General features: G+C 46.3%; 3 protein-coding genes across 8 annotated transcripts; 2 read left to right on the top strand and 1 right to left on the bottom strand.

Annotated features, from left to right (window-relative positions):
* Positions 1-21161, top strand: LOC118076594 (RNA-binding protein 4B). Of its 5 annotated transcripts, none has more exons than XM_035099456.2 (4): positions 3-232; positions 3718-4140; positions 9142-9799; positions 12345-12921. In XM_035099456.2, the coding sequence occupies exons 2-3, from the start codon at positions 3729-3731 to the stop codon at positions 9789-9791; spliced, it is 1062 nt and encodes a 353-aa protein (XP_034955347.1). In that variant the 5' UTR covers positions 3-232; positions 3718-3728; the 3' UTR covers positions 9792-9799; positions 12345-12921. The 5 variants fall into 5 exon arrangements, with proteins under 5 accessions (XP_060125946.1, XP_034955347.1, XP_060125948.1 ...); XM_060269965.1 differs by lacking the exons at positions 9142-9799; positions 12345-12921 and adding exons at positions 19626-19698; positions 21097-21161 and having other exon boundaries at positions 8-232; XM_060269963.1 differs by having other exon boundaries at positions 1-232; positions 9142-12921.
* CCDC87 (coiled-coil domain containing 87) lies at positions 15441-18564 on the bottom strand. The gene has a single exon (XM_035099450.2). It carries the CDS (start codon positions 18408-18410, stop codon positions 15804-15806), a length of 2607 nt encoding a protein of 868 aa, XP_034955341.1. The 5' UTR covers positions 18411-18564; the 3' UTR covers positions 15441-15803.
* CCS (copper chaperone for superoxide dismutase) lies at positions 18518-26821 on the top strand. Of its 2 annotated transcripts, none has more exons than XM_035099458.2 (8): positions 18518-18813; positions 19626-19698; positions 21097-21234; positions 23182-23362; positions 23462-23522; positions 24547-24624; positions 25221-25324; positions 26298-26821. In XM_035099458.2, exons 1-8 carry the CDS (start codon positions 18769-18771, stop codon positions 26449-26451), a joined length of 834 nt encoding a protein of 277 aa, XP_034955349.2. In that variant the 5' UTR covers positions 18518-18768; the 3' UTR covers positions 26452-26821. The 2 variants fall into 2 exon arrangements, with proteins under 2 accessions (XP_034955349.2, XP_034955350.2); XM_035099459.2 differs by lacking the exon at positions 18518-18813 and adding an exon at positions 18833-18936.
* The last annotated feature ends 509 nt before the right edge of the window (positions 26822-27330 follow it).

Genomic DNA, 27330 nt, shown 5'->3' on the forward strand with positions numbered 1-27330 from the left:
TCGGATGCTGGGATCCAACCCCCACGGCTGCCTTTTCAAAGAGGGCTCTCATTGGCTAGACTGCCTTGATAGACTCTCGCCCAGGCCCACTCACCACGCTCGGCGGCTCCTCGTGGGACCAATTAGGGTACAGCGGAGCGCGGGTTAGGGGGTTCGGAGGGCGGGTGAGAAGCTTTTCCGTTGTCTCTGCCGCCATTTTGTGGGCTGCCGTTGCTGCTGCTGCTGAGGCAAGGTAACGAGGTGCAAGGTTTTGTGGATTTAAATAATACTGATAATATAATTGGTAATAATTGTAAAGTTATTGACATTAATTGATTCTTACTCGCCTTATTCATCTGTTATATATTGATACTTTAATATCTAGCATTTTTTAATTATATGCCATCCGATAACCAACTTCTCCGGGTGGCTTATACTAAAACAGCGAAGTACGATAACATACAATCCTAGCAGTTATTTTAAAAAAGCAGTATGTGGTCAATATGAACCCTTTCAGTTTTATCCTAATTGATGTTGTTGACGTGTCGTTAGATTCACTACTGTAATGTAAACTTAATAAGATCTTAGTATTATCCACAACATGCTTATATATTGTTAGTACATTGTGTTTATACTCCTAACAATAAGCATATTCCAGTGTTAGCGTTCTTTTCTAGCAAATAATGAAGAAAGTATTATGTTACGTGCGCTATTGTTGTTGCTGTTGTGTTTCTAGCCTACCCCTTGCCAGGCAGTCCCAGGGTGGGATTGCAGCATCCCACGATAACATGATACAGTAAAACAGCTCTATCATCCATAACCCCGCCAAAATAATTCCACACAGTGCATTACTCGAAAGACCAGGATATAGAGGTGTGTCGCAACGGATGGAAACTGTAAAGGCATGGTGCCTGTTGTACCTCTGTGGAGGAATTTTCTGTTCTTGGGGGCATCGCTGAGAGGGCACTCTCGTGAGCTGTAAGAAGTTCTTCAGGTGGCTTACAAAATAATGGTTTTGTTAGCATTATTGTTCTTGCAGTTTATTATTATCTTTGCATCAGTTTCACTGTGTACACGCAAATTTACAAAGTCTTAAGTGTAAAGAGAGAGGGCAGGAGGACTGTGTCTCAAGAAGTTTATTATTAAAATCTATACCCTATCTTTCAATTAAATGAACAAGGCAGAGTATGAATCTATGCAAACAATAAATAGATTTGGGGGCTGAAATCACCCCCTTCTCATTTTACTTACGACACTTCAGCTAGTGTGGTGAAGTTGTGGGGGGAAGAGAAAAGCAATTAAATCACTGTGTGACAAAAATATTTTATTTGCTTTCTACTACAGCAGGGGTAGGCAACCTAAGGCCCGTGGGCCGGATGCGGCCCAATAGCCTTCTCAATCCGGCCTGTGGACGGTCTGGGAATCAGCATGTTTTTACATGAGTAGAATGTGTCCTTTTATTTAAAATGCATCTCTGGGTTATTTGTGGGGCCTGCCTGGTGTTTTTACATGAGTAGAATGTGTGCTTTTATTTAAAATGCAGCTCTCGGTTATTTGTGGGGCATAGGAATTAGTTCATATTTTTTTTCCACAATATAGTCCGGCCCACCACATGGTCTGAAGGACAGTGGACTGGCCCACGGCTGAAAAAGGTTGCTGACCCCTGTACTACAGTATACTGTTTAGCTTACCTTATTTGAAAGCGAGCTATGTAAAGGTGCTTGCTAAACTGAAGTATTGTGCTTTTGCACCATCTGAGTGAAATCCAATTTAATTTCAATGGGATTTTGTGACAGAGTACAATGGATGCTTGCTACTTTTATGCTTGGGATTAAACATTATGTATTACATTCCTCTCATGGTAATAAATGGAGTAGAGGGGGTCTGCTTCTGATGGGGACTGTGGCAGGAGCAATGGGTTAAATATACCCACTTTTGGGAGCAAGGCAATTGAGAAGACGATAACTGTTCAACTTCAGGTGTGCTTGGAAGAAGCAGGTTATCATGGCCTATTTCAGTCAACAGCCTGGTTTGGGCACAGAGACAGCTTTGGTTGCCCTTACCGATTATTTGTATTAGGAGAGGGATGGGAGTGTGTGTGACTCTGTTGATTGTCACTTAACAGCTTTTGATATACTTAGCCCTGGTGTCCTACTGGGCCGTTTTTGTAAATTGGAAATTGGAGACAGTGTTGTGCAGTGGTAGTTCATCTACTCTGGGTACCAGATTCAGAGAATAGCCTTTTGAGATTCCTGCTTGACCCCATAGTAATTGCGCTGTTCAGCTTTGTAGGGAGTCCATCCTGTCTGCCATGCTGCTCAACATCTATGTGAAGCTGGGGGATGTGGGATGAGTTGGTAATCCAAAGGCCCTGAGGAGAGACTGGTTTTTTGAAAAGGGATTTATTTGAAGGTAGAGAGCTGTGCACTTCAAGAGGGTGTGGCACAAATCCACAAAGCAGCACCAACACAAGGAGCTCCAATTCAACAGCAGAAATTGAATAATAAACCCAGCCTTAATCCCCAAAGGTTAGGAGAGACGCTGCTTTGTGGAAGGTAATTCCAGAGGGATGTACCGCACAAAAGATGTTCTGATCTTCTGCTATAGCAACAATCTGTTGCCCAGAAATTCTGTAGGGGAAGCTTTTCTTGTGTGAAGTGAATGGAAAATAGTCGCTTTCTAAATTTTTCTATGCCAAGCTGCTGTTAAAGTCACAGATAAAGGGCCTGAAAAAAGAGAGTGGGAATGGCAACACTTATGATATACGGTAATACCTTGGAAGTCGAATGGAATCCATTCTGGAAGTCTGTTTGACTTCCAAAACGTTTGAAAACCAAATTGCGGCTTCTGATTTGCTGCAGGAAGCTTCTGCAGCCAATCAGAAGCCGTGGAAGCCCCATCGCACATTTGGGTTCCAAAAGAATGTTTGCAAACTGGAACAATAACTTCCAGGTTTTGCGGCATTTGGGAACCAAAATGTTCAAGTTCCAGGGCTTTTGGGATCCAAGGTATGACTGTATAAATAAATGTTGCAGTGTGTGGGTGGAATGCACCTTTGGATTTGTATGCAGAGGCCTGCTTTTACAGAGACTCTAAACATAATTAAGACATTATTGTGAGCTGCTTTGAATATCTGAATGCTTAAGAGGTGAATATAAATCTGTTGAATAAGTGAATATTCCTAGAAAATCAGTTTGTGGTAAATAGAATAGATCACTTGCTTTGGATATAGGAAATCCAGGTTTAGATCCTTCAGTTATTATTACTATAAAAATTTATATTCTTCCTTCCAAAGGAGCTCAGGGAAGCAAGTACATAAGCCTAATATCTGCTGCATGGAGAAAGAGGGGGTTGTGTCTGTGCACTGCCATCCACACACATAAGAGAAGAACTTGTGAAGAGGAGAGTCTGCTTGAAGTACCTGTGACTTAGAGCCCTGATCACACCGGGTTGCAAACCATGGGAAGGCTACTTACCTAGAGTCTGCTTCTCTGTACAGATTCTCTCTCTCCCCCCCCCCCCATGGGGGTAGAGCAATAGTAGTGAGGGCCTTCTCATCAAGATTATGATCACTTGGAAGATAGCACTTGAAGGGGGCTTGTGAAATTCACTCTTGATCTTGATGTGAGGAATTTGACTAGTAAATCCCAGTTTGATTTTCTTTCTTTGCATAAGCGTCTTAAAACTGTTTGTCTTCATTCATTGAAATGCAGCCTCTTTCTTGTCCCCCACACTCAGCATTAGCCACCATGGTGAAACTTTTTATTGGCAATCTTCCTCGGGAGGCCACGGAGCAGGAGATCCGCTCCCTTTTTGAGCAGTACGGACGGGTTCTGGAATGTGACATCATAAAGAACTACGGCTTTGTGCACATTGAGGACAAGACGGCAGCCGAGGATGCCATCCGCAACCTGCACCATTACAAGCTGCACGGGGTGTGCATCAACGTGGAGGCCAGTAAGAACAAGAGCAAGGCTTCCACCAAACTGCATGTAGGCAACATCAGCACCGGATGCACCAACCTGGAGCTGCGAACCAAGTTTGAGGAGTATGGGCCGGTGCTTGAATGCGACATTGTTAAGGATTATGCGTTTGTGCACATGGAGAGAGCAGAGGATGCCGTGGAGGCCATCAGGGGCCTTGACAACACAGAATTCCAAGGTGGGAAAGGGGGAGCCGGGTGGGCTAGGAACAGGAAGCAAAAAGACCCATGTACAGGTTCGCCTCTCCCACGGGGGCTGACAAGAGTTCCAAACTACTCCAGCCATGTTCAGCAGCTAGGAGGGCTGTCCGCTGGCTAGATTTTAATATTTGATTGGTCTGGCTTCTAACCAATGATTTTCTTAAATAGATTCAAGTTAAATACATGCACATTCTTGGCAAAAGGCCTTGTTTGAGGATTTGAAAGTGGGTACTTTATTTTCTGTGTGAGAAATTTAATGAACAAAAGCTCACTGCTTTCTGAAAAGGAAGGCCTCCTCAATGCATTTGCATCCAAATTTGTATGTACCACTCATAGAGCCAGAACAATTTCAAATACATATTTTCAACCAGTAAATTTAATGAAATCCCAGAAAGATGCCTTAAAAATAGATTTTAGCCGAACAGCCAGCATATTAGAAGAAAAACTTTCAAAGTAACCTCCCACCCCAAAAAAAGCTTTCTAACTTTGCACGCAAACTGTGAAAATGACTTTACATTTCTCTTACACCCAGTTCAGAACAGCAATGAAAAAGCCCCCAGGTCTTTCAGAGTTCCTAGGTCTCTGCTTCTTGTTAGCCCTACTAGTCATGTGGTGTTTGTGGATGTTCAGTGTGTATTTAAATTTTTAGTTAGTTGGTTATTGATTGAATTGCTATAAGCATGCAGCACTGATGACTGAAGATCGGCTCAAATCTATGGAGCCTACCCACCACCTAATCAGCCTTTTGACCTTGTGCAATCTAGGGCACAATCCTACCCTTCCTCCCCACCCAGCTTCCTTACCTACCTGTCACTTTCCTTTCAGCAAGTAGATCCTTTTTAAAAACAAGAACTGCCTCTCTTCTTTCCGCTTCCTACCTCTGCTATCTAGCCATCAATCACCATGCTTCCCAGCCCACTGACTGCTCTGTTCCCATTCCTTCAGCCAATTTACTTTTGCACTTCCTGTATTTTCTACTTCCAGGCCTTCTTAACTGATTCCCGCCCCCCCTTCCCTTTATTGCTGACAGCAAACTGCTTCTCCTTCCCAAGGCCTGCATGACCTTTTACTTCTCTCTTAGAAGCTGCAGTGTTTATCAACATTCTGTTGCTAACAGCTTCCTGCCGAGCAGTTAGAATGTCATTGTTAGATCCAGGACAACATAGCAAATCTGATGGCTAGGGGCGGGTGGCTACAGGCAGCCAAGATCCATTTCTATTGTTTCTGTTCTAGTAATTTATTTCTTTTTTTACTTCCACTTATTTGGGGTTTGGAGAGGGATATATACCTAATTTTGAGAATGTTGAACATCTGAGTAGTACTTTAGTTGGTTACCAAAACTTTTCAGCACAGTGTTTGCAAAAATGTGTTAACAAATTTCTCCAATCTGGAGCTTTTTTTTGGGTGGGGGAAGAAATCCAGAATAACCATCCACCCCAATTTTTGCTGAGGTTGATACCTTCCAGGTGAGAATTGCATGATAATATATTAAAATGCTCTTTCTTCCAAAACAACCACCACCACCAAAATGTACGATTAAAATGCACAGTTTTTTCATTTTCCTTTTAGCTTGTCTGGAAAGTGGTTAGAATCTAGCTGTATCATGCTGGTAGGTAAGATGTAACTCTGTATATAAAGTTAGATGTCTCTAGGGAGTGATCAAGGAAAGGAATTGGTAGGATTGTAAGTCATGTGAGCAGAGGCCTGGTTCATTTGAAATAGTTTGGCTGAGCTGTGTTCATGGCAGGGAAGCCTGTATAGAGTTAAGACAGGGATAAACATATGCTGAAATAAGCCATAATATTTATTACCTATTAAGCATCCATACAGATAAGGCAAGCCTCCACCTTTGCAGTCTGTCGCTTTAGCATCTTAGGAGTTGCAGACCAATGCCCATTGTGTGCTTGCTTGTTTCATCTCCCAATCTGGCAGTATTAAGCCACTCTGTGTCAAGGTGCTAAACTCATACTCACTGAACAGTGCCAGGCTAGTAACAGTGATTGTTGATGAATTCCAGGAGATAATGTAAGTAGCAGCAAAAAAAGGCAGAAATTGCCTGAACAAGAAGGGATTTTTGCAAACACAGCTGATCATGCAAAGATGAGAGAAGCTTTGCTGAAGTTCCTTCTTCAGTGGTGTTACTCAGTTAAAAGTGGGGGGTCTGGTGAGCAGTGCCTGTCCTGTTCATGCAGCTTTTAAAGGCACAGGATCCCATCTACTTCTTATTTGGAGTTGTGGGTTGACATGCAGTGGAGCATGCTCACAAGGTGAGATCAGGAACATAGAAACTGTTTCCCAGTAACCAAGTTGTGGAACCTGATCCATTGGACAAAAGTGGGCAAGAAGGAGAACTTTGGAAGCTGAGCCACATGTACTCCCAGGCAGAGTTAGAAACTAAGATAAATAAGCTAATAACCAAATGGCACCTTAAACCTAGGTAACGGTCGCCACAACAGAATGTCTAGGCGCCGTTCCCTCCCCCCCCCACCCCCAGTGGAATTTTTATTGTTGTTACTCATTTCATTTCTACACCACTTTATATTTTAAAGAAAAACATTCAAAGCAGTTTACAACACATTACAACAGGCATCCCCAAACTGCGGCCCTCCAGATGTTTTGGCCTACAACTCCCATGATCCCTAGCTAACAGGACCAGTGGTCAGGGATGATGGGAATTGTAGTCCAAAACATCTGGAGGGCCGAAGTTTGGGGATGCCTGCATTACAACATCAAATAAAACAATCGAGAATAGAACAAATTCTGGCTTCAAGGAAAATATTTCAGATCCTTTTCTGAGTGACATTTTGCTTTTCCCATATTTATTTACCTACTTAATTTATATAGCTGCCCCACTCTAGGAAGTCAGTGTGGTGTATTGGCTAGAGTGTCGGACTAGGACCTGGGAGATCAGGGTTGAAATCTCCACACAGTCATGAAGCTCACTGGGTAACCTTGGGCCTGTCACAGGCTCTTAGCCTACCTCAAAGGGTTGTTGTAGGGATTAACTGAGGAGGGGGGTGAACCATGTGCACCTTGGAGGAAAAGGTGGGATACAAATGCAATGAATAAGCTCTTCTGCTTACCTGCTTAAGATAGCTGGAGGGGGCCAGCATCCAGAGATCGCCATGTGGTCGCAGTTGGACCTACGCCAGTTGCAAAAGGCACCTGGGAAATTTCAAACACTACTCTTAGGATGTCCTGGCCTCTTTCCATCAGGAGGTTGGTTTTATCCAGGGGTTGTTGTCTAGGAGCAAAAGCAGCTGCTGAACTGTGCATGAAAACCTCAGGGGCAAGAAGGTTCCCTTCCTCTCCACTATCTTAACAAGATGGGGGGGGGGGGCTTATTGAGTTTCCCCTGTTCCCAGGGGGGTGTTGGAATAAAGGAGAGCTGAAAAGGAGCAGTGATCCTGGGGCAAGTTTGTAGGGGGCTTCATACATAAGAATAGCCCTGCTGTGTCAGACCAACACCCTGTTTCCCGTAGTGACCATCCAGATGCCTCTCGGAAGCCCTCAGGTGGAACCTGAGTGAGCCCTTTTCCACTCATGCTTCCTCGTGACTGGTATTCAGACTGCCGCTACAGGTATCAGATAGCCATTGTTAGTAGCAGTTTGTATGCATGTGGCAGAAATCAGCTGGGTTGATCATTAAACCTTTTCACTGCTGAAATATGAGGGCACGGACTGTAAACAGCTGTCCTCAATTAAAAGGTGGACTAGGCTAGTTTGGTGAGCAACACCTGCCCTGCATTGCTGGGTGGATGCTATCAGCCACTGTGCATGTTAAGACCACAAGGCTGAAGGATTCCTGTATTGTGGAGGATTGGACTAGGTGGCCCTTGTGGCCCCTTTCAGTTCTATGATTCTAAGGCAGGTGGCAGCAGAAAGAAAAAGACTTGGCTGGCCTTGTAAGAACTAAGGCGTGCTATGTTTGGCTGTGTGCCAAATGTAAATCTTTCATTTGTGATGCATGTCTGGTTCTGGTCTGGCTTGAGGAAATGGGTGGTCTTCTTTTATGACATCTGTAAGGGGTCAGTGTCCTCCTCCCTGATGCCCTGCAACCTCTCTGGCTTCCATGTAGTTGCTGTGCTAGTAGTTTCTCTGGGCATGAAAAGGTCTGTCTGTCTGTGATAGGCCAGGAATAGAGACAGGGCCATAGTCAGGGATCTCAATTAACTGCATGTCTTGAAAGCTCAGGAAGCCTTATCCTGCAAGATCCCTCTGAGCAGAATGAATGGATTACGTTTGATTCATTATATGCATGCTTTATTGGCGTCAGGGTCAGGGAAGTGCTGTGCCCTTTGGAAAATGGAGAGACTAGGAAGAGTGGATCAAGAATGTAAGGATTAATTCAGTGTGAAACCAGAGTTGGAACTTTCCCCATATCCTTTCAGAACCTTTCACATACATTGCTGGGCCCCTGTAAGCATTTCATCCCCTCATAAGGGTCACAAATGTTATTTTAAAACAAAATAACAGCAACAGTTTTTTCTGGAGTGTTCAGGACCACATACTGGGATATTGTATGTTTCCCGATTCAGCCATACAGTAAGCTAGCTGCAAAGTTTTTGAACCCAAGACTCCTGGGTCTGCTGGCTCATTCCAGCTTTACCATAGCATTCTGCAGGCCTGCCAAAATATTTTTGTGTTATTGTAGCCAGAACCATGTTTGAGGATTGAATGAAATAGTTCACATTCATAAGCAGGCTGGAACAACTCTTCTGCTGCTGTGTGCTCTGCTCCTCAGGTAAATTGGTGGGCTATTCCAAGTTAGAAAGTGCAGGATTCCATTTTCCCTGCAGCCAGGGACAACTGGTCCCAGAAACACTTTTTGTTTTGCCTCTTGTACTGTTAGCTGTGCAGGCTGGGCCAGCTGGTTGTTGTGACATAAACAAGCAAACAAACTTGACCTGCTGTGCTTTTGCTTTGAACTGTTTTTAACAAATCTTTATAGCTGCCCTTCTTGCGTCTGTTTCTTCAAGGCAAACGAATGCGCGTGCAGTTGTCCACCAGCCGTCTCAGGACCGCACCCGGGATGGGAGACAAGAGTGGCTGCTACCGGTGTGGGAAGGAGGGTCACTGGTCTAAAGAGTGCCCGGTAGATCGCACGGGGCAAGTGCCCGAGTTGGCCGAAACTTATAGCGAGCAATACGGAATGGTGCGCACCCCCTACCCTACGGGCTATGGGGACCCCGTGTATTATGATGACCCTTATGGAATGGTGGACTACTATAAACGGTATCGCGCGAGGTCCGCCGCGGCGTATGGGGCTTCTGCATACGACACTTATGCGGAGCAGACCATGGCCCAGTATTCCCAGTACGCCCAGTACTCACAAGCCACAGCCATGGCCAATCGCCTCTCCACTGCCTTAGAGCCCTACGAGAGGGCCTTGCTGCCTGCCTCGGGAACTGCAGCAGCAGTAGCTGCTGCGGCGGCGGCCGCGACTTCCTCATTTTACACCCGGGATAGAAGCCCCCTGCGTCGCTCGGCAGCTGCGGCTTCCACCGTCGGAGACGTGTACGGATACGAGCGTGTTCAGCTTTCTCCCGTTCCGCGATCATCCCTCTACGATGTCCAGCGGTTCGGGCGGGATGCAGGCGCGGACAGGTTGCGATACTCCGCGTATTGAGTCTGGAGGTGAGAGCGTTTTTTTCCTGAGTCGCTTGGAGGAGGGGGATGGCACATTAGCATGGCTGGTGAGACTTGGGGAAATGGTCCGCTGTGTCTTGAGGGATACCTTCTGGTATCTGCTGTGCTCTGGATTGCAAAGCTGCTGGCAGCAGCATAGGCCTAGCACTTAGGATATCTGAGGCAACCTGGAGCAAGCGATGCAGCTGGGTGTGGGAGGTGTAGTTTGGACCAGTGTCGCCAGCCCGGCAATAGAGGGAGGAGAGGTGAGGTGTCCTTGAGGGTTTTGCTGCATAGCTGGGCTGTGGGTATTTCCCCGTGGGAAGAATAGGCTCCACTCTCCTGCTCTTAAAATCTGGCCCAGTCTGTCAATTTCTTGCTCTCCAGCCCAAGTGCTTCTGTTGCTTTCCCTGCTGTTGCCATTGACCTTGCACCTTTGCCATCTGCCCACAAGGCTGCCAACATCCCCCTTGCATATGTAGCTTGATATGCATTATAGAGGCTGGGGCTGAGGTGTAGCAGTCACTCTGGCTTGCAGGAGATGCAGTGGCCTTTGGACAACACTGCTCTGAAATAAGCAGCAAGGCTTCAAGCATCCAGAAGATTCCCCAGCTTCATCGCTGAGCTGTGTGCTGGGAGGGTCATTCACAGAGGGCCTGTGAATTTTCAAAGTTGACAACTTGTCAAACGTGCAGTTTCAACATCTCCTTACACAAGAATAGCCATGCTGATTCAGACCAAGACCTGCCTAGACCAGCCTTCTCCTTACAGCAGTGGATAATTAGGTACGTCCCAAGCTGGGCATGAAGTTGAGCTTTCCTTGTCTACACCATTCAGAGTTGTCCTGCTCAATTCATGGAGGTGGCCATTGAGAAGATATCCTCCTTTATGAATTTGTCTGATTCTTTTAAAAAGCCACATAAGCCAGTAGCCATCTCCCCATCTTCTGATAGTAAATTTATTCAGTTAATCATGTATTATATGAGGGAATACTCCGATTTTCTCTATCCTAAACCCATTGCAAATTATTTTTGGCAGGTAACACAGAGTCCTAGTTGTATGAGAGAGGGTAAATAATTTTCTTTCCACTTTTCCCCATATGGTTCATTATTTTATAAACTTCTCTCTCTCTCTGTCCATCCATCCCATTTGTCTTCTTTCTTAAACGAAAACTAAAAGCCTTATATTATAATGAAAGCACTCCACCCCCTTGATATCTTAATTGCTTCCTTTCTGTATTTCTTCCAGCTGTGTGATACCCTTTGAGGGATAGGACAATATGCAGCATTATAAAATGTCACCATACCACAGATGCATATTATTACACTTGTAATTCTGTTTGCAATCTCACCCTAATAATTCCACACATTGAGGGTTTTTTCTTCCTTCCCTTTTTCTAACTGCAACATTTTAATTAAGCTCACATACACACGCAAATACACAGCAGCTCCCTTTTCGGGTAGTCGGCATGCATTCATCTGAAAGTTAGATTGAACTGTAATAACAGCAAATGCCACCATTTGCTGTTTGTAGGTTATGTATGACCCCAGTGCATAGTAGGATAGCCTGAGGCTTATCGGCAATCTGTCAGAATGGATGGGCAATTCACATGCAAGCCAGGATTTACTACCAGTACTGTTGACATAGGCTGTAGATCACTGGTAGAACTTGTGCTTTGAATGCAGAAGGTCCCAGGCGCAGTCTCCCCCCAGAGGATTAAGTAACAGGTATTGGAGAAACCCATTTTCTCAGTGTAACTCTGGAAAGCTGCTGCCAGTCGGAGTAGACAACATAAAACTAGATGGAGAAGTAATCTGAATTGGTGTAAGGCAGCTTGTTCAGTGAAGAGACCACAGCTCACTGGTAGAGCTCTGCATACAGAAGGTCTCGGGTTCAGTACCTTTCATCTCCTGTTAAAAGGAACCCTGGTTGTGAAAAAAGGACCTATGCCTGGGAGATTGGGAGGCACTGCCAGTCACTGGTCTAAGCTGAGAGAAGGCAGTCTTAGTCCTGCTTCAGGGATGGACTGCAAATGCCAACAAATGAAGCACTGCCCCAAAAGTGCATTGGTTGCCCCAATGTGCATTTTAACTACAGTAGTTGCTTACATTTCAGGAAATCGGTAACTAAAATGAGCAAACTGAGAATTTCCTATAAATAGTTCTTTTGCTTTTCAAAACAAATATTTCACATTAATTGGGGTTGCGGGAACCAATGTTCCCTTAAACTGCTCGTCCTGTATTATGTCTCCCAGCCAAAGTGGGATGCTTTGTAAACCGCTGAGGAATATGCTGATAATTATCTTTCCAGAGCTATTTGTGGAATAGTTACAATTCTGAGTTCTCTTTCTCTTTCTATCCCTGATGCCTGTTCCTTCCACCAGCCTCATTCACATACAGCTTTCTTGACATTCAGAAGTTTGGGTAGGTACTCATGCACCATCCTTAGAAGTGAAGATCTTTGTGTTGGAATCCTGTGCAACGTGGTCCTGGGTTCACTCTAGGCAGAGATCCACCTTTGAGCCTTCAAATGAATTGTGTCTTTTATTTTTCAGGTAGGCTATTTGAGGGCTGGACGTCGGGTTCCTGTGGTACATCCGCGACAAAACTGTGCCAGGCTTCACGATGTGTCAATTTGTGTTTAGCATGGTCTCACTAATGGACATCTTGTGTCTCTTCAAAGTTTAGTGACAACTAACTTCCCATTTAAAAACAAAAATAGAACACCTTTCCGAATGATTTTTGCGGGGGTGGGGTGGGGGAGGGAGGTGTTGCGGGGAGTTTGGCAGTTACCGATATTGCACCCTCCTGCCTAGACCTGGATTTTAAGTTTAGGGTGGTCCTGGGTGGAACAGGAGGCAAGTTCTTTTCCTTCTGGGGCCTACTTTAATCCACAGCCTTCCCTCCCAGCTCAGTTTCTGTCTCCCTATTTGTGGCTTCATTTTGCAAGTGAATAATCAGTACTCCCCCCCCCTCCTTTTTTCTTTTTTTCCTTTTTTTCCTTTTTTTTTGGTATTTTCCTGAGTTTATTCCCTCCTGTGGAGTCCTTCTTATACTGATAATTAACCTGTGACTCTTGTTCTCTGAAGTTTGACAAAAATTTCTTCAGTAAAATAAAACATTTGTAACAGACGCCTAAGAGTTTTTGTCTGCTGTACTATAGACTAAAAGACAAAACAATAACTTAAAGCAGTTGTGAAGCCCCTAGGTCTAGGATATGTTTTAAAGTGAAATGGGACAGTGTAGCTGTGTAGACACCTGATGAGCGAACATTCCCTCTGCTACAAACCAGCCACAAAGCTCAGTCCCCTGCAAAACTGAAGGTTGATTTCTTTTAGCCTAAAATTGCAAAATGTTCCTTGTGGGGACCACCCTTCCCACTTTCCAGCTGCCACTCGTTCACTTGAGAGAAACCCTGCTATGATGTGAAATAGCAACCGCAAGGTGCTGCAGGGTGTGAGATTTAGTGATCTCTACATGCATGTTCCACCACCGTCCCATTTTCCAGTTACCTCATGCTAAGGCTTGGTTACAGTGCAATCCTAACCACATCTACTCAAAACACAGTGGGGCTCACTGCCAGGTAAGCAGGACTAGGTTTGTAGTCTTTGCTGAGATACAGCACAGGATGGGGGACTGTTGGCTTTATGTAGCTTGCTTTTGATGATGGATTAGAAGAGAGCTTACAACATGTAGGTGTTCTGAGAGGCACCTCCAAGCAACAAGGGACAGCAAAGCAGAAAGGGTGGAGTGCTGGTCTTGCTTGTACAGTGGTACCTCTACTTATGAATGCTTCTACTTACGATTGGAGCTCCATCCGCCATCTTGGATGCGGTTTAGATAGGATTTTTTCTACTTACGAATTTTTAGATAGGGTTGCTTCTACTTACGAATTTTTTCTCCCAATGCATTCCTATGGGATTCGACTTACAATTTTTTTCGACTTACAAATGTGTGTTCGGAACGCATTAAATTCGTAAGTAGAGGTACCACTGTACTAAAAGCCACATTTGGACCCAGAAAGCAACTTTCCTTGAAGTCAAACTGGACCTTTTCCTATTGTGCTTCCCCAGCTGCTTGTTCTGAGTCACTCGTTCTGAGTCACCTACCAGAGGTTTTATTCTGCTGGCATCTCAACTGTTTTCTCATAGAATCTTAGAACTGTAGAGTTCGAAGGGACCCTAAGGATCATCTAGTCTAACCCCCTGCAACGCAGGAATATGCAGCTGTCCCTTATGGGGATCGAACCTGCAACCTTGGTGTTATCAGCACTATGCTGTAACCAACGGAGCTATCTTTTGGGTGTCAATGATAAACTTCTATCTGGTACACAGATTGATCTGTGCAGTCTTCTAACCAGTCTTCCTCTTCTAACCAGCAACTTGGGCCTGTGATTTTGTCATCCTGCTTCATTTGCAACAATTGATACAGTAGTTGATAGAAGGATCAGCAGGCGTTTATTCAACCAGGATTAAAACTGGCCACCAATATTGAATAATTAAGCCGTAAGGCATTTATACACCACACCCATCATCACCTGGTGGGGGCTGAGGCTGATGGAAGTTGTAATCCAAAATTTCTACAGGGCAATAGGGTGCAGTAAGTTGTACTGCTTTTCAGGCAGACCTCACAAAGCTATCTGTTATTAAATTGGTATACCACCCTTCATCTAAAGATCTCAGGGCAGTTCACAGCATAAAAAGACACAAACAAGAACGAAAGCAAAACAACCCGCCCCCACCCCCCAATACACATTTAAAAGTACATAGAATGTTAATTGGCCAAAGGCTCGGTTGAAGAGATGTTTTTGCCTGGTGCCTAAAGGTGTATAATGAAGGTGCCAGGCAAGCCTCCCTGGGGAGAGCATGCCACAAATGGGGAGCCACTGCAGAAAAGGCCCACTCTCATGTCACCAACCTCCAGACCTCTCTTAGAAGCCATTTGCAATAGCTAGAGAAGACTGAAGAGGACTGAGGGGGGAGAAAGTTTGATGTCCAGTATAGAGATCAGCAACCGGCAGCTCTGCCAAATCCAGCCCCCCAAAGGATTTTAGCTGCCTCTTTGTTACTAACGGGTACGAATAGTTTCATATGATAACATAACTACTTGAAAACCACTCTGGAATGAGGATTGTGGTCTTGGTTTCTACTGTAGGAAAACTACCCGGTAGGAAAACCACCACCACCACTGTTGCTCTACATCTATCCTCCACTACAACAACAACCGTTGCTCTACATCTACCCTCCAGTTGCCGTGTGAGATTGATGGGTAAGCCAGGTCCCCTATTACTCAAATATGGGACGGAACAGAACCCCTCCACCCCAACTCCATCAAGGGCAACCTGTTCTGTATGCTTGCAGTTTAGTAGAACCTTTAGTACTGTAGCGAAAACACTGAAGACACACTAAACTGCTACATCCCGCTTCCTCCATCCCCCAGGGGCACTGACACAGGCTGGACACAACCTGTGCCAGAGACCCTGGGAGATTGAAGAGAATGTACATGGCAGGTACATCGTGATTCTTTGCAAAATCATGGTCGAATAGAATTCCAGATAAGATGGCAAGGTAAGCCATAGGGAAGAAATCCACAGCAGGCCTAATGTGGTCTGTAAGCGATTACTTCAAAGATCATGGCAGCACTTCAAATCATGAGGACAAGAAACATTTTTAATTTGAGGATATCGGGAACCTTAAATTCTTCATAGGATCCGATTCATTTGTAGATAAGGCACATCTCACAAACTGACAACTCTGAAATTTGGAATGAGCTAAATGTATTCTAGCCGTTTGGTGCATGCCCACATTTTCCCCACTAGCGCTCTTTGCCTTATTCCACCACTAGACCATGGCACTACAAACTGAATCTAGGTTGTTGGGGTCTGCCTCCTTGTTTCTCAACCTTTGGCTCTGCTGGAAAAGTATGTGGATGAATTTGGTGCATGTGCAGAAAAGATGTCTTCTCCACTGCCATCTTGGTGTGTTGGCCAGTGAGCTAAACAGTGGTACCGGTCTTTAAGTGATAGGAGGAAGTCTTCTAAATAGGCCCCTTTTCTGGACTACTCTCCTCAATGTATTGGCACGTCGCTCCTGCTGTAGCCAATAGAGCATCTCCACTGTGTCCCATGCCATCTTCTGCAGGTATGGGCGTCCCTTGTAGGTCACTGTGTCATTGTAAGAATCTTTGATGTTGTTCAGGATGAAATAGAGATCTGAGTCATACTGGGCCAACTCAGAGCGCAAGAAGTTCCTGGTTCTGGATTCCTTCATTCTTGTTATGAAGGAGCGGGGGGCTAAGTTGAACAAGCGGTTTGGATTCGAAGCAGTTTCTTCAAACCGTTCCAAATCAGCCAGCAGGAGTTCTCTGTCCTGGATAGACCGTGCTGCTGTCTCCCAAGCTTGGAGCATGTCTGGGAGCAGCCAGTAATATGGGTTGGAGCTGTACTTAATTGCCATATCCAGCCTTTCCTGTTCAGAGAAATGAAGAACTGTCCACAGTCTTTCCAGCCTTCTCTGAAAGACCTTGAGATCCTCAGATGTGTGGTCAGAGCAAAAAACAGTAGTTTCCAACCCCCGCGGCATAGGGCTTTTGGAATTCCACTTCCCATGCTCAAATTCTTCCTTCTTGGTTTGAAGTTCAGCAGCTTTCTTCATCACAGCCCTCTTTGCCTTCTCTCGTTTCATTATTTGCACCTCATCCAATACAGGCTGTTGCTCCTCATCTTCCTTAACGCTGTATAAATGAAATATCACTGGCAAATAATCAGAGTCCTTGGTGCCAATGTATTTCAAGTAATCGTCAGTGTTGAATGTTGCTTTCCACCATTTAAGCCAAGAGGTACGTTCTTTTTTACCTGAATGTTTTTTGAAGGATGCATTTGGACTCTCCGACACTTCTTCAGGGACAAATGGTCCAGGTGGCAGGATGTTACTCAGGTCTTTATTAATGACCTGTTCACTTTTCCCCCTAGTCAATGTCGAGGAAGCAAAGCACCCAGCCAGTTGAATGTTGGTTGCTGGGGATTCTGTCAGGGGCCCTAGGTCGAGTTTCAGGTGGTCTTTTGGGATAGTATTCATTAGTTCCTTGTACATCTCCCTGACCTCTTCACCAGTGGAAAGATTTGCATCCAGAGACTTAATTGTAGCATTATCTATCTCTCCAAGGAGGTGGTTGTAAATTACTGGGCATAGCTCCATAGACACAGCTTCTACGTAGGTTCTTTCTGACACTTGCATATCAGCTGCCTTCACAACCATCCTTTCGTTGACTTTAAAGTTCACTGTTGCAGCCTGAGGATGTGTGGCTGGGGCAGCAATCATGGTGTTCTTCCGTGACATCTCAAAGGACTCCTCTCGTTGCAGAGAGCAAAGTATTCTCTGAAGTTGCTCAAGGCGAACCTCATTAGTCTTGCGCCGTGTCAAGGCTTTAATGAGGGGAGGGAGTTCTAAATCCTCATCCTCATCTCCTTTCTGCTGGCTGCTTTTCAGGACTGGTCTCTGTGCTAGCCTTCGGAGGTCCTCAGCCAGCCCGGCCATTCCCTTGAGCCCATCATCTTCAGTGGTCTCACCATAATGACAAGGCAGATCAGGGCTGAGAGGGCGCACAGATAAACGAATTCCAAGTTCATCTGCTAGGAGCTGTCCAACTCTCATATTGGGCAACGACTGGCTCCTCTTGAGACTGCTGGAAATGCCACGCTTAACCCGCTGTAGTTTAGCCCGATCTCCTAAAGTACTGGTGTGTGGGCATGGCATTGTCATCACTTCAGACTGCATTTGTCTAAAGTGGCTACTAGAGCTCGGTCTTGGTAGATTTAACTGCTTTATTTTGTTCATGTCTAACAAAGGTAAGTCCTCCAGTTCCTTGATATCCTTTGCTATCTTCTGTTTCATCGTTGGTACGTGAGGTTTCATGAGCCTGATGAAGTAGTCGATGCTGAGACTCAGATTGCACGTGTCCATCTGCATTGACTTCCAACCCACCAGGCTAACCTGCTTCCTGGATATTTCGGTCTGGCGGAGTTGCAGGGTCTTCGTCTCCATTATTAGGCGGTGGCGGACGGCTGCTACATTGAGGAGCCTGGAACATTCCAGAGAGAGTTGGGCAGAGAAGCGAGTTAGGTTGGCACAGTCCGTGAAGACAGACAGTGCACGATGGCGCTCCATGATAGACAGATAGCGACGAAAAAGGTGTTGGCATACCAAGCCAATGTAAGTCACCAGGTACTGGTAGAGTTCCCTATTTTCCTGGGGACTGAAGGCTGGGTCATACAGGGAACGTTGTACATCCTTAAATATGTGCTTGACCTCAGTTAGGATGACCTGCTGGAAGGCCAGCTGCTGCGGGTTAGGCGTTTGCGGCCACTGGGTCCTCACCTCCATCCGGCCTTTTAGGAACTGCATGAGGTTGGTCAGGGAGATGGGCACAGGCACAGGCTTCTGCAGGGACGAGGTGGCAGAGGGCCCTTTGTCGATCGAGCTCCTCAACCTGGAGACAGTGGCCGGGAAGAGGGACAGGGGAGCGAGGATCCGCTGGTAGTGGTCATGCAGCTGCTGGTTGGCCTTTTCCGTGTTGTCTAGGGCGTACAGCTCGCGCCGGGGAAGCGGGACAAACGAATTCATGGCGGGGTGGTTGGCGGAAGCTGCAGCAGCGACAGCAACCCCAGGGTGGCTTATGGAGTGGTCGTCATGGTTACGCCACAACGGATTACCCGGCGCCAATCGGCTTCCCGGAGGGACGCTGAGCGCGAGAGTTTGTTTCCGGCCCTGGTAAAAGGGCGCGCAGACTCCGAAGAGGAGGGAGCAGGAAGTGACGGCATCACCTCCGTTTACTGACCTTTTTACATGTCGCCGATCATAGAGATGAGGTAGAGTGGCAGGTCAGCGTCTTCCGGGTTCCTGTTTTGTGTTTGTACAAGCGGGTCCGGCGGGCAACATTTCCTCGTGAAGGGAAAGGAAGGAGGCGGCAGCGGCGGCGGTGATGGAGGCACCTCCAGGAGGCGGTGGAAGCAGCAGCAGCTGCAAGGTGGGATAGAATCCCCCGCCGGGGGTGGGCCAATATTTCCTTTGCCCAGCCGTCTTCTCGCCGCGTCTGCCCCTGCTGTGTTTCTGCCTGTTATGGCAAACATGCAGGAAGCCTTCCGTGAGGGTGGGTGCAATAGTTACCTTTTATCGGATGGTTGGAGAAACGGGCGGCGGATCATTCAGCGGCAGAACAGACGTGCAAAGTCCTCCTCCAACGGTAGCTCCAGTTAGGAAGGATCGCGCAGCGAGGGATGGAAAGGCCCTCCTCTGCCTGAGGCCATGGGAAAGCCATTTCCAGTCAGAAGAGACAATACTCAACTAGATGCACACATAATCTGACCTGGTGAAATACAGCTTGCATATAAATAATAGATATATGGCTTTAATTCTGTTAGTGTTTAATTGCTTTTTAATGAATATCTTTTCATGCTTCTATCTTTTAAGTTGCCTTGATTACCGGTTTGGGGGAAAGGTGGGATATAAAGATAATGATGATAAACATGCAGGCTGATGGTGTCCATGGACAGGGTATGAAGCAGAAAGGCTGTTGAATGGGTGAAGGATTCCAACTACTGCCCCTAATATAGTACTAACCTTATTCTGTGAATATAATGTGCTAAGGAGGACCACCTGCCCACCAGGTTCAACACTGTTCCTCCTGCTTTCCTTGAATAGTGTCTGGTATTTTGAAATCATGTTCTAGCTGGAGATCAGTAAGAGATATTCTGCATTCTACGTAAAATGGCATTTTTCTTTCTTTCCTTTTTTAAATAAGCAGCTTTGGACTCATGAGCTTCTCTCGCTTTTTTACAGATGGAGTTTGCTGTCCAGATGGTGTGTCAGAATTGTGTTGAGGCCATTAAGTCATCTCTGCAGGGAATACCAGGTGATCAGATGATGAAGGCCTGTGGCATTTGTCAGGATCCTATGACCCTCCAGATGCTGTTGAACTCCAACTACCATCAGCCTTGTCCAGCAAGGATGATGGCAGTTGAAGCTGAAGAACATCTGAAGGGACAACTCTAAACCCTGTACAGGGAGTGGACATTTTCCCGGTTCCTTGGGCTTACTGCAATTTTATTTCCCCCCACTGCTCAAATTGACACTCCTCAGAAAGCACAGCAGTACTAAAAAAAAAAAAGGTGTTACAGTATCAGCACAATTGTCCATCTAGGTCTTCATCTTGTCTGTAGCTACCATACAACATCAAAAGTCTTTCTCCAGGTGCTTCTGCCTAAATCTGCCAAGATAAGTGTGGGGAATCTTTGGCCATCCATATATCTCTGAACTTACAGCTCCCATCATCTCTGGCTGTGCTTGCTGGAGCTGATAGGAGCTGTTGATCAGCAATATCTGGAAAGCCAAAGGTTTCCCACACCTCCCCTTGCAGAAGGGCCTTTTAATGAAACAATCTACTGGGGGAGGTCCATCAAACCTAGATACTCCCTGGTTTCAGGTGCCAGGCTAATTCCTGAGCTTTTGGGCTTGTTTTCCTTTTCTCTGATAAACTGCTCCCCCCTCTCCCTGGCAGGTATTTGTAGCATTTTCTTGATTTGTGCTGTTTTTTATTTTAATTGTTAGCTACCTTGCGACATTGCTAAAACAGATGGCTATACATTTAAAAAAGAAACAGTGGCTATACAGATGCCACCAGGAGAATAAGAAGCAGGGGTAAAGGTACCTCATAAGGCCACTGAACCTATGCCAAAAAAATCCAGACAAAGTCACGCCAAAGTGACATTTTGGTCTGCTGTCTTGCTTCAGAATGACAAGCAATGGTATCTTGAGGTAGCCAGACCTATGGAGAACAGATGGACGGACAGACAGACAAATCACTTTCCAAAATATATAGCAGATAGATGGTACTCGACAGGCAGGTTTGTGTGGGAGGAATCATACTGTTGGAAGGGTCCTCAGGGGTCGTCTAGTCCAACCTCCTGCCAGTGTAGGAAATTTATTACCACAGCATCCCTGATCACCGGCCGTCCTGATTGTGTTTCAAAACCTGCAGCAAAGTTGGGAGTCCACCACCTTCCAAGGCAGTTGGTTCCACGGCCGGAACACCGTCCTATGCCGTCAGGATTGTATTCTGAAGGATTTGTCTTAAGGATAAAGGAGGAGACTCTTGAGTTTAAGTGGTGGCTTGTCACAGGAAGAGCCCCAGGGAGCAGGGCAGTTTAATGGACTAGTGTGGAAAACAGCAGTCGCATCATGGCAGTGACTTCTGTCTTTGCACTTCACCTTCTCCTCCCCTATCTCTTTCCACCTCCTACCTCTCCCCTAGGCCTCCAGGTGCTTAACGTCCAGCTGGAATCACAGAGTGTGCTGGTAGAGACTAGCCTTGGTGCTGAGAAGGTCCAAAGCCTATTGGAGAGCACCGGACGCAGTGCTGTGCTGAAAGGGATGGGGGCTGCTGTGCCTGGTAAGCTGATTCTGCCTCACCTCCTTCCAGCTTCCCACCAAGAATATCTCCACAACAAACTTCAAAACTGGTTTTCAATAGGTTGCCAAGCATCATGGCTTCTTTATCTCCTCCCAAATAAATATTGGCGATTTTAGTTAACCAGAGGGTTGGGGGAGGGGCGGGCTAAGGATTTTTATCAGAAAATGTGCTGGTACAGAGAAGAACAGTGGCTAGAGCAGGAGTTGTCAACCTCCCCTCCTGCCCATAGCTGTCAAGTTCTCCCTTTTTAAAAGGGAAATTCCCTTATGCTGAATAGGCTTCCTTGCGAGAAAAGGGGAAACTTGACAGCTATGCTCCTGCAATCGAGAGTGACATTTGCTCATGGGCAACTTGTCAGTTGCTGGCTGCCATCTTCTCTCTTTCTCCACCCATCAGTCTGTTTGGGGGATCAACAAGCCACCCTTGCTGGGTAACTTGCAGAGGACTTTTGACCCGAGGCCTAGGGCTAGATCACTGGGTCAGAGTAGATTCATGGAAATTATTTAAGGCCATTAATTTTAACAATCCACTCTAAGTAGAACTTAGTCGGATACCACCCATGATTCCCCACCACCACCAAAATTAACAAGTGGGGATGGGGAAGATAGTGACCAAGCGGGGTTGAACTCCCTGTGCACCATCTGATGGGTGGAGGGTTGCAATTCTGCTTTCTACACAGATGGGCTGCATGTGTCAGCTCCCCCCCCCCCCCCCGGAACTGGCATATGCAGCTGAACTTAGTAGGACTGAATCCTCTGCCCATCTGCAGGTTCAGCCCTGTGACATCAGGGGTCAACTCTGTGTGCCACTTTCAAGTCCTGGAATGTCAAGCAGGGGAAACTCCCTGCTCAGTACCCATAGGCTTTTCACAAGGGTTGACAGCAGCCAGCAAACATTGTGATAATGTCACCTGATTGACAGGTAGCCGTAGTTTAACCACAACAGCCTTGCAGGCAAAAATGGGACCCCCTAGCAAGCTAAGGGTGTCCCATGGGTCAGAAGTTTCTCACCCCTGTCCTAGGACCACAGGCTGCCCACCCCTGTTCTAGAGAGTTCATCCTGATTGCAGGAGTTGCAGATTCTCTCGCCCTCCCTGCTTATCTGTAAAAGCACCATTAACAACACAGTTTCTTTATAAGTTCCAACTTTAACTTTAAAATTTCTGCCTTAAGGTTCCACCCTAGGATCACAGTCACAGCAACATGGTTTTCCCACAATATTTCCCTCCCACAGAGGAATTGATGGCCGATTTACTTTCAGTTTCCCAGCCACAAGAAGAAGAAAAAGAAAGATTTTTCACATGATGAATTCCCTCAGTTGCTTAATCTTTATTGTCAACCATAAATCGGGCTTTTTGCTCTGCCTTAGACACTCTCTCTTATTAAAGACAGAAAGTGGCTCTTGCAAGTTTTCCAACAGTGAGTTTTCATCAGCCGGCTAATAAATCTTGCTAAGTTACAGGTTATCCTGTCCCAAAGATGTTTAAGGGAGGATGCAGAACTTATACCAGGCATCCCCAAACTGCGGCCCTCCAGATGTTTTGGCCTACAACTTCCATGATCCCTAGCTATGAGGACCAGTGGTCAAGGATGATGGGAATTGTAGTCCAAAACATCTGGAGGGCCGAAGTTTGGGGATGCCTGACTTATACCCATGAAGGGTTCTTATGAAGAGTTTGGACGCACTGTCAGTTCAGACAGCAGAAAACAGCTTTGATCAGAGCATTTGAGGTTACTCCCTGGATCACTCTTTATCCCACTGTGATTTAGTCTGATTACCATCAATCACCACAAAATTAACTTCTGTCAGCAGAGAGTAGACAGAGAGACAGTCACTCCCCTGGAAGTCTCTTGGTTCCGAGAGTGACATGTGCAAGGGAACTCCTCGAAGCAAGCCGCAAACTTGTGCGACCTCTTCCCTTTATAGGGAGTCTCGGTCCTGCCGCTGTGGCAATGGTGTCTGGCCCAGGGTTGGTCCAGGGTGTGGTGAGGTTCTTGCAGCTATCCCCACAAAGCTGCCTCATTGATGGCGCCATTGACGGTCTGGAGCCAGGGCTGCACGGCCTGCATGTGCATGAGTTTGGGGATGTCACCAATTCCTGCGACAGGTGAGAGGCATTAATGGGCACCTTCTGAGGCATCTCCTCGGCTTTAGGGAGCCCTTTCTTTCACTGACTCTCGGTATCTAAACTTGTCTCTCGAAACAGCTGTGGAGACCACTTCAATCCTCATGGGGAATATCATGGGGGCCCCCAGGATGTTCATAGGGTGAGTGTGTGGCTTCACCAGGTATTAAATGACTTAAGGCAGGAGTGGGAACCCTCCAGGTCCCTCCTGATGTTGACGTGGTGGTTTTGTTTTCATATTGATGAGTGCTGTGCTTTATAACTCTGCATTTTTGTTCTGCTCGTAAGTCACGTAAAGACTTTTTTTAACTAGGTGACTGATCAATGAAATTAATCGTTAACCAGGACCATGAGCCAGTTTAAAGAATTTTCAGTTGATTAATTATGGGAATCAAGTGTGTAACTGATTGAATACTGATAAAGTGCATTGGAAAAAATGTACAAGCTATTGCTCATTTGTTAGAAGGGGCACCCCTCTTTCGTTCCTTATTGCAGTAACTTTCCAGATCCAAAATAACCTCAAAAATAAATAATGAACCATGTCCTGAACTCTCATTGTCTCCAATTAAAATCAGCCCGTAGTGATTTAAAATTTACTCCCCACCAATTAATAATAAAGTACCTGAATGAAATGAAAAGTTTGCAGCCCTGATTTGGGACCCACTTCCAGTTTTGGGAGTTAAAGGCAGGCTAAGCATCCATTTGTGGGCATGATCCAGTGGCGTGAACTTTTATTTCTGAGCAGTCCAGCTTTTCTTTTAAAAAAACCCAAGAAGTGGGCAGAGGGTGAGGGTTGAGAGGCAAGCATCTTTTGCCTTCTTCAAGGAAAGGCAACATTTGGTGAAAGCTCTTTAGAATCAGACGAATTTGGTGTAGCGCTCGCGGGTTCCCTTGGGCTGCCAAATTGACTGCCACCAACAATTGTTTTCTGCCTCCCTGCCAAGCTCATGCATGGTTCCTCACCATGTAAACTGCACACCTCCAACAGTTACTCGATTGGCCGGCTGGGAGCATGGTTTTGATGGGGAGAAAGGTGTGCAGGGAGGCAAGGGATTAACATGTGTTTGTGCTGCGTGTGGGAGAGGGAGGGAGAAAGGGAACGAAGATAGTGGTTTTGGGCTGAGCTGCCCAGAATCTAACTGTGCTTCCTGGGGCTCTGTTTGCAGCATGCTGGGGATCTTGGGAATATCTTGGCGGCTGATGATGGAAGGGCTTCCTTCCGGATGGAAGACAACCAGCTGAAGGTGAGGCTTCCTAGAGGATGCAAGGAGCACAGTGAGTGTGCTTGTGATCAAAAAACTGATGGAAACAATAGGACACAGGGCAGCTGATTCCTTTCCCCTTCCCCTTTCTTCAGAAACAATAGGTCCCTTTTTCCAGTGTAGGAAAAATTAATATTTTATAGTTTGATTGTTCATCAACTCCACTATCTTTTCCACAGAGAAAATCTTGTGCTGTATTAAACAGACCTTCCTGAGCTCCTTCCCTCCCATTAATGCACACTACACCCCCCCCCCTGCCTCAAAGCTTTGTGTGACACTCTTCCCCATCAAAATGACCTTTCTACGGTGTTGCTCATGAAAGCTGCGCTGCTGTCAGTTTTCTTCTGTTGTTGGCAGCATCTCTCAGAGCATTGAGAGGGGTCGGGAACATACCATGTTACAGCACTTCATACAGTGGCCAAACGGTTTTGTTATGACCCAATAGTTTAGAGCAGAGTTGTTTTCAGTTTAGGACCAAGTACGATAGTGCCCCTTGCACAGCCAGCATTGCTGGGAGCTGCCACCGTCACTAGAGCGACAAGGATCGGTTGCACATGCATTGCTATCCTCCATTTCAGGTTCATGACATCATCGGCCGCTCACTGGTGGTAGATGCAGGGCAGGACGACTTGGGCCGCGGAAGCCACCCGCTCTCAAAAGTCACTGGAAATTCGGGTGAGAGGTAAGAAGGATTCTCTTTGTCTACTCAACTGGTACAATGACCAGTTAACTCATGATTCCTCATAGTAATTGTACATGAACTCTACACTGCTGCAAGGTGGGGCACCTGACTAAGCCGTCTAAAACCAGGGCAGATTCTTTGTCCATCGGACATAGCATTGCCTACTCTGGCTCACTGAAAACCAACAGGGTCTTTGGCAGACCCAAGTCTTTCCTGCTACCTGGAGGTGTTGCTTGCCTGGACTCCTGAGAGCCTTGAGGAAAAGGTTAGCCAGTGATTGATCACGCAACTGGTTTTCCATTTAAACAGCTCCAGCAGGGGTGAGGAACTGTCAGCATGTAGACCTCCAGGCCTCCCCATTCGGTCTATGAGGCCATTTTCAGTAGGCCACACCACCCACATGGCACGGGCAAAGGGAAGGCTTCAGAGGAGCAATCGGGAGCTTAAAGCTGCCGGTTCTTCTTTGGTCAAGCAAGGTGCACCCATAAGACTGCTCCTTCTCTCTCTCTCTCTCTCTCTCTCTCTCTCTCTCTCTCTCTCTCTCTCTCACACACACACACACACACACACACACACAGCCTCCCACGGGTGCTTCTTCAAACTTCTGCATTGCAAAAACAGGTTACCTGATAACATTCTGACATCCAGTAGGTGTCCCCAACGACTTGTAAAATTTGGCGGGGAGGGGAGATAAGGATCCTGTTCTTGCCAGCCAGATCCAGTTTCCCCACCCACCACGATATGCAATGCATCTCTGGAGTTGTATTTGACTGTGTCTAGTCTGCTGGGTCTTCTTTTATGTGTGTGGCTGGTTTTTTAATACCATTTTTTAAAGCTACCCAAGTCTTTCCAGAGCTTGAGCTGTGCGAAGGCAGCTGCAAAACGGTTTTAACAATGGGATGCAGAGCCCTGGTCTAGTGGTCCTCTCTGCAGCTAAGGACTTAAGCCGCCTTCCTTTTCCTTGCCTTCCCAGAGTGGCCTGTGGAATCATTGCGCGCTCTGCTGGCCTCTTCCAGAACCCCAAGAAAATATGCACCTGCGATGGAGTGACGCTGTGGGAAGAACGGGAGCGGCCTGCAGCCAGGCCAGATCGGAAAGCCGCGGGTCAACCCACCCCTCATCTCTAGGCTTTGCAGTTCTGCCTAGGCTCTCTTGGGGCTAGGACGTCCCAAGGGTTCCAGCTGCTTTCATTTTCCTGTGTCTCCTAAGTGCAATGTGTTAGGCAGGAGTTCAACGGGTGCTGCTTAGTAGTGGTGTAGTAATGGCGGGCACTTAGCCCCTGGAATGTCTTAATTGTGAAGTTCTTAAAAGGCACAGGAAGAGGAAATGTAGCCTCTTCTGCAGTGACATAGTAAAGCATCAGTCCTTGTGAGGTATGTGTCATATGAATTACATCCCTTGTCTTAATTCTAAAATAGTCATTTTGTGAGCAAAGAGTTTGTTGGAAAGACTCTTTCAGTGTCTTTGGGCCACCCATAAAAAAGTCTGCTAGCTTTATCCTAGGGTGTTTCAAGTGCCTTATTTTCAGACACACTCACTTTGTTTGTAGCCAATGAGTCCTACTCCCAAGTATATCCATTGGAAATCAGTGGACTTAAGTTAATCATGGCCCTTGGTTTCAATGGGTCTACTCTGGTAGGACTTCGCTGGCTGCATCTCACTTTCTTGACCTTCTCTGTTGCCAATTAAGGATCTTGGTTGAACTTTGGAGGTGGTGTTTCCTGCAATAAACCTTCACTGATTCTGTATATCAGGCACCCCCAAACTTCGGCCCTCCAGATATTTTGGACTACAATTCCCATCATCCCTGACCATTGGTCCTGTTAGCTAGGGATCATGGGAATTGTAGGCCAAAACATCTGGAGGGCCGCAGTTTGGAGATGCCTGCTGTATATAATAGAAGGTAAATTAACACAACCCTTAACCACTGATGCTGCAGGTCTTGTTGGACTCCCAACTCCCATCAGCCTTGGCCATTGGTCAGTGCTGGCTGGGGCTGTAGAGAG

Source organism: Zootoca vivipara, chromosome 17, assembly GCF_963506605.1.
Source record: "Zootoca vivipara chromosome 17, rZooViv1.1, whole genome shotgun sequence".
NCBI classification, from domain to species: Eukaryota; Metazoa; Chordata; class Lepidosauria; order Squamata; family Lacertidae; genus Zootoca; species Zootoca vivipara.

Excerpts from the sequence above, each read along its gene's own strand:
- LOC118076594 (XM_060269963.1), top strand. The coding sequence starts at position 3,729 with ATGGTGAAACTTTTTATTGGCAATCTTCCTCGGGAGGCCACGGAGCAG. Across the intron at positions 4,141-9,141 it reads TGACAACACAGAATTCCAAG|GCAAACGAATGCGCGTGCAG; the intron begins GTGGGAAAGGGG and ends TGTTTCTTCAAG.
- CCDC87 (XM_035099450.2), bottom strand. The coding sequence starts at position 18,410 with ATGAATTCGTTTGTCCCGCTTCCCCGGCGCGAGCTGTACGCCCTAGAC.
- CCS (XM_035099458.2), top strand. The coding sequence starts at position 18,769 with ATGGAGGCACCTCCAGGAGGCGGTGGAAGCAGCAGCAGCTGCAAG. Across the intron at positions 18,814-19,625 it reads GAAGCAGCAGCAGCTGCAAG|ATGGAGTTTGCTGTCCAGAT; the intron begins GTGGGATAGAAT and ends GCTTTTTTACAG. Across the intron at positions 23,523-24,546 it reads GCCCCCAGGATGTTCATAGG|CATGCTGGGGATCTTGGGAA; the intron begins GTGAGTGTGTGG and ends CTCTGTTTGCAG.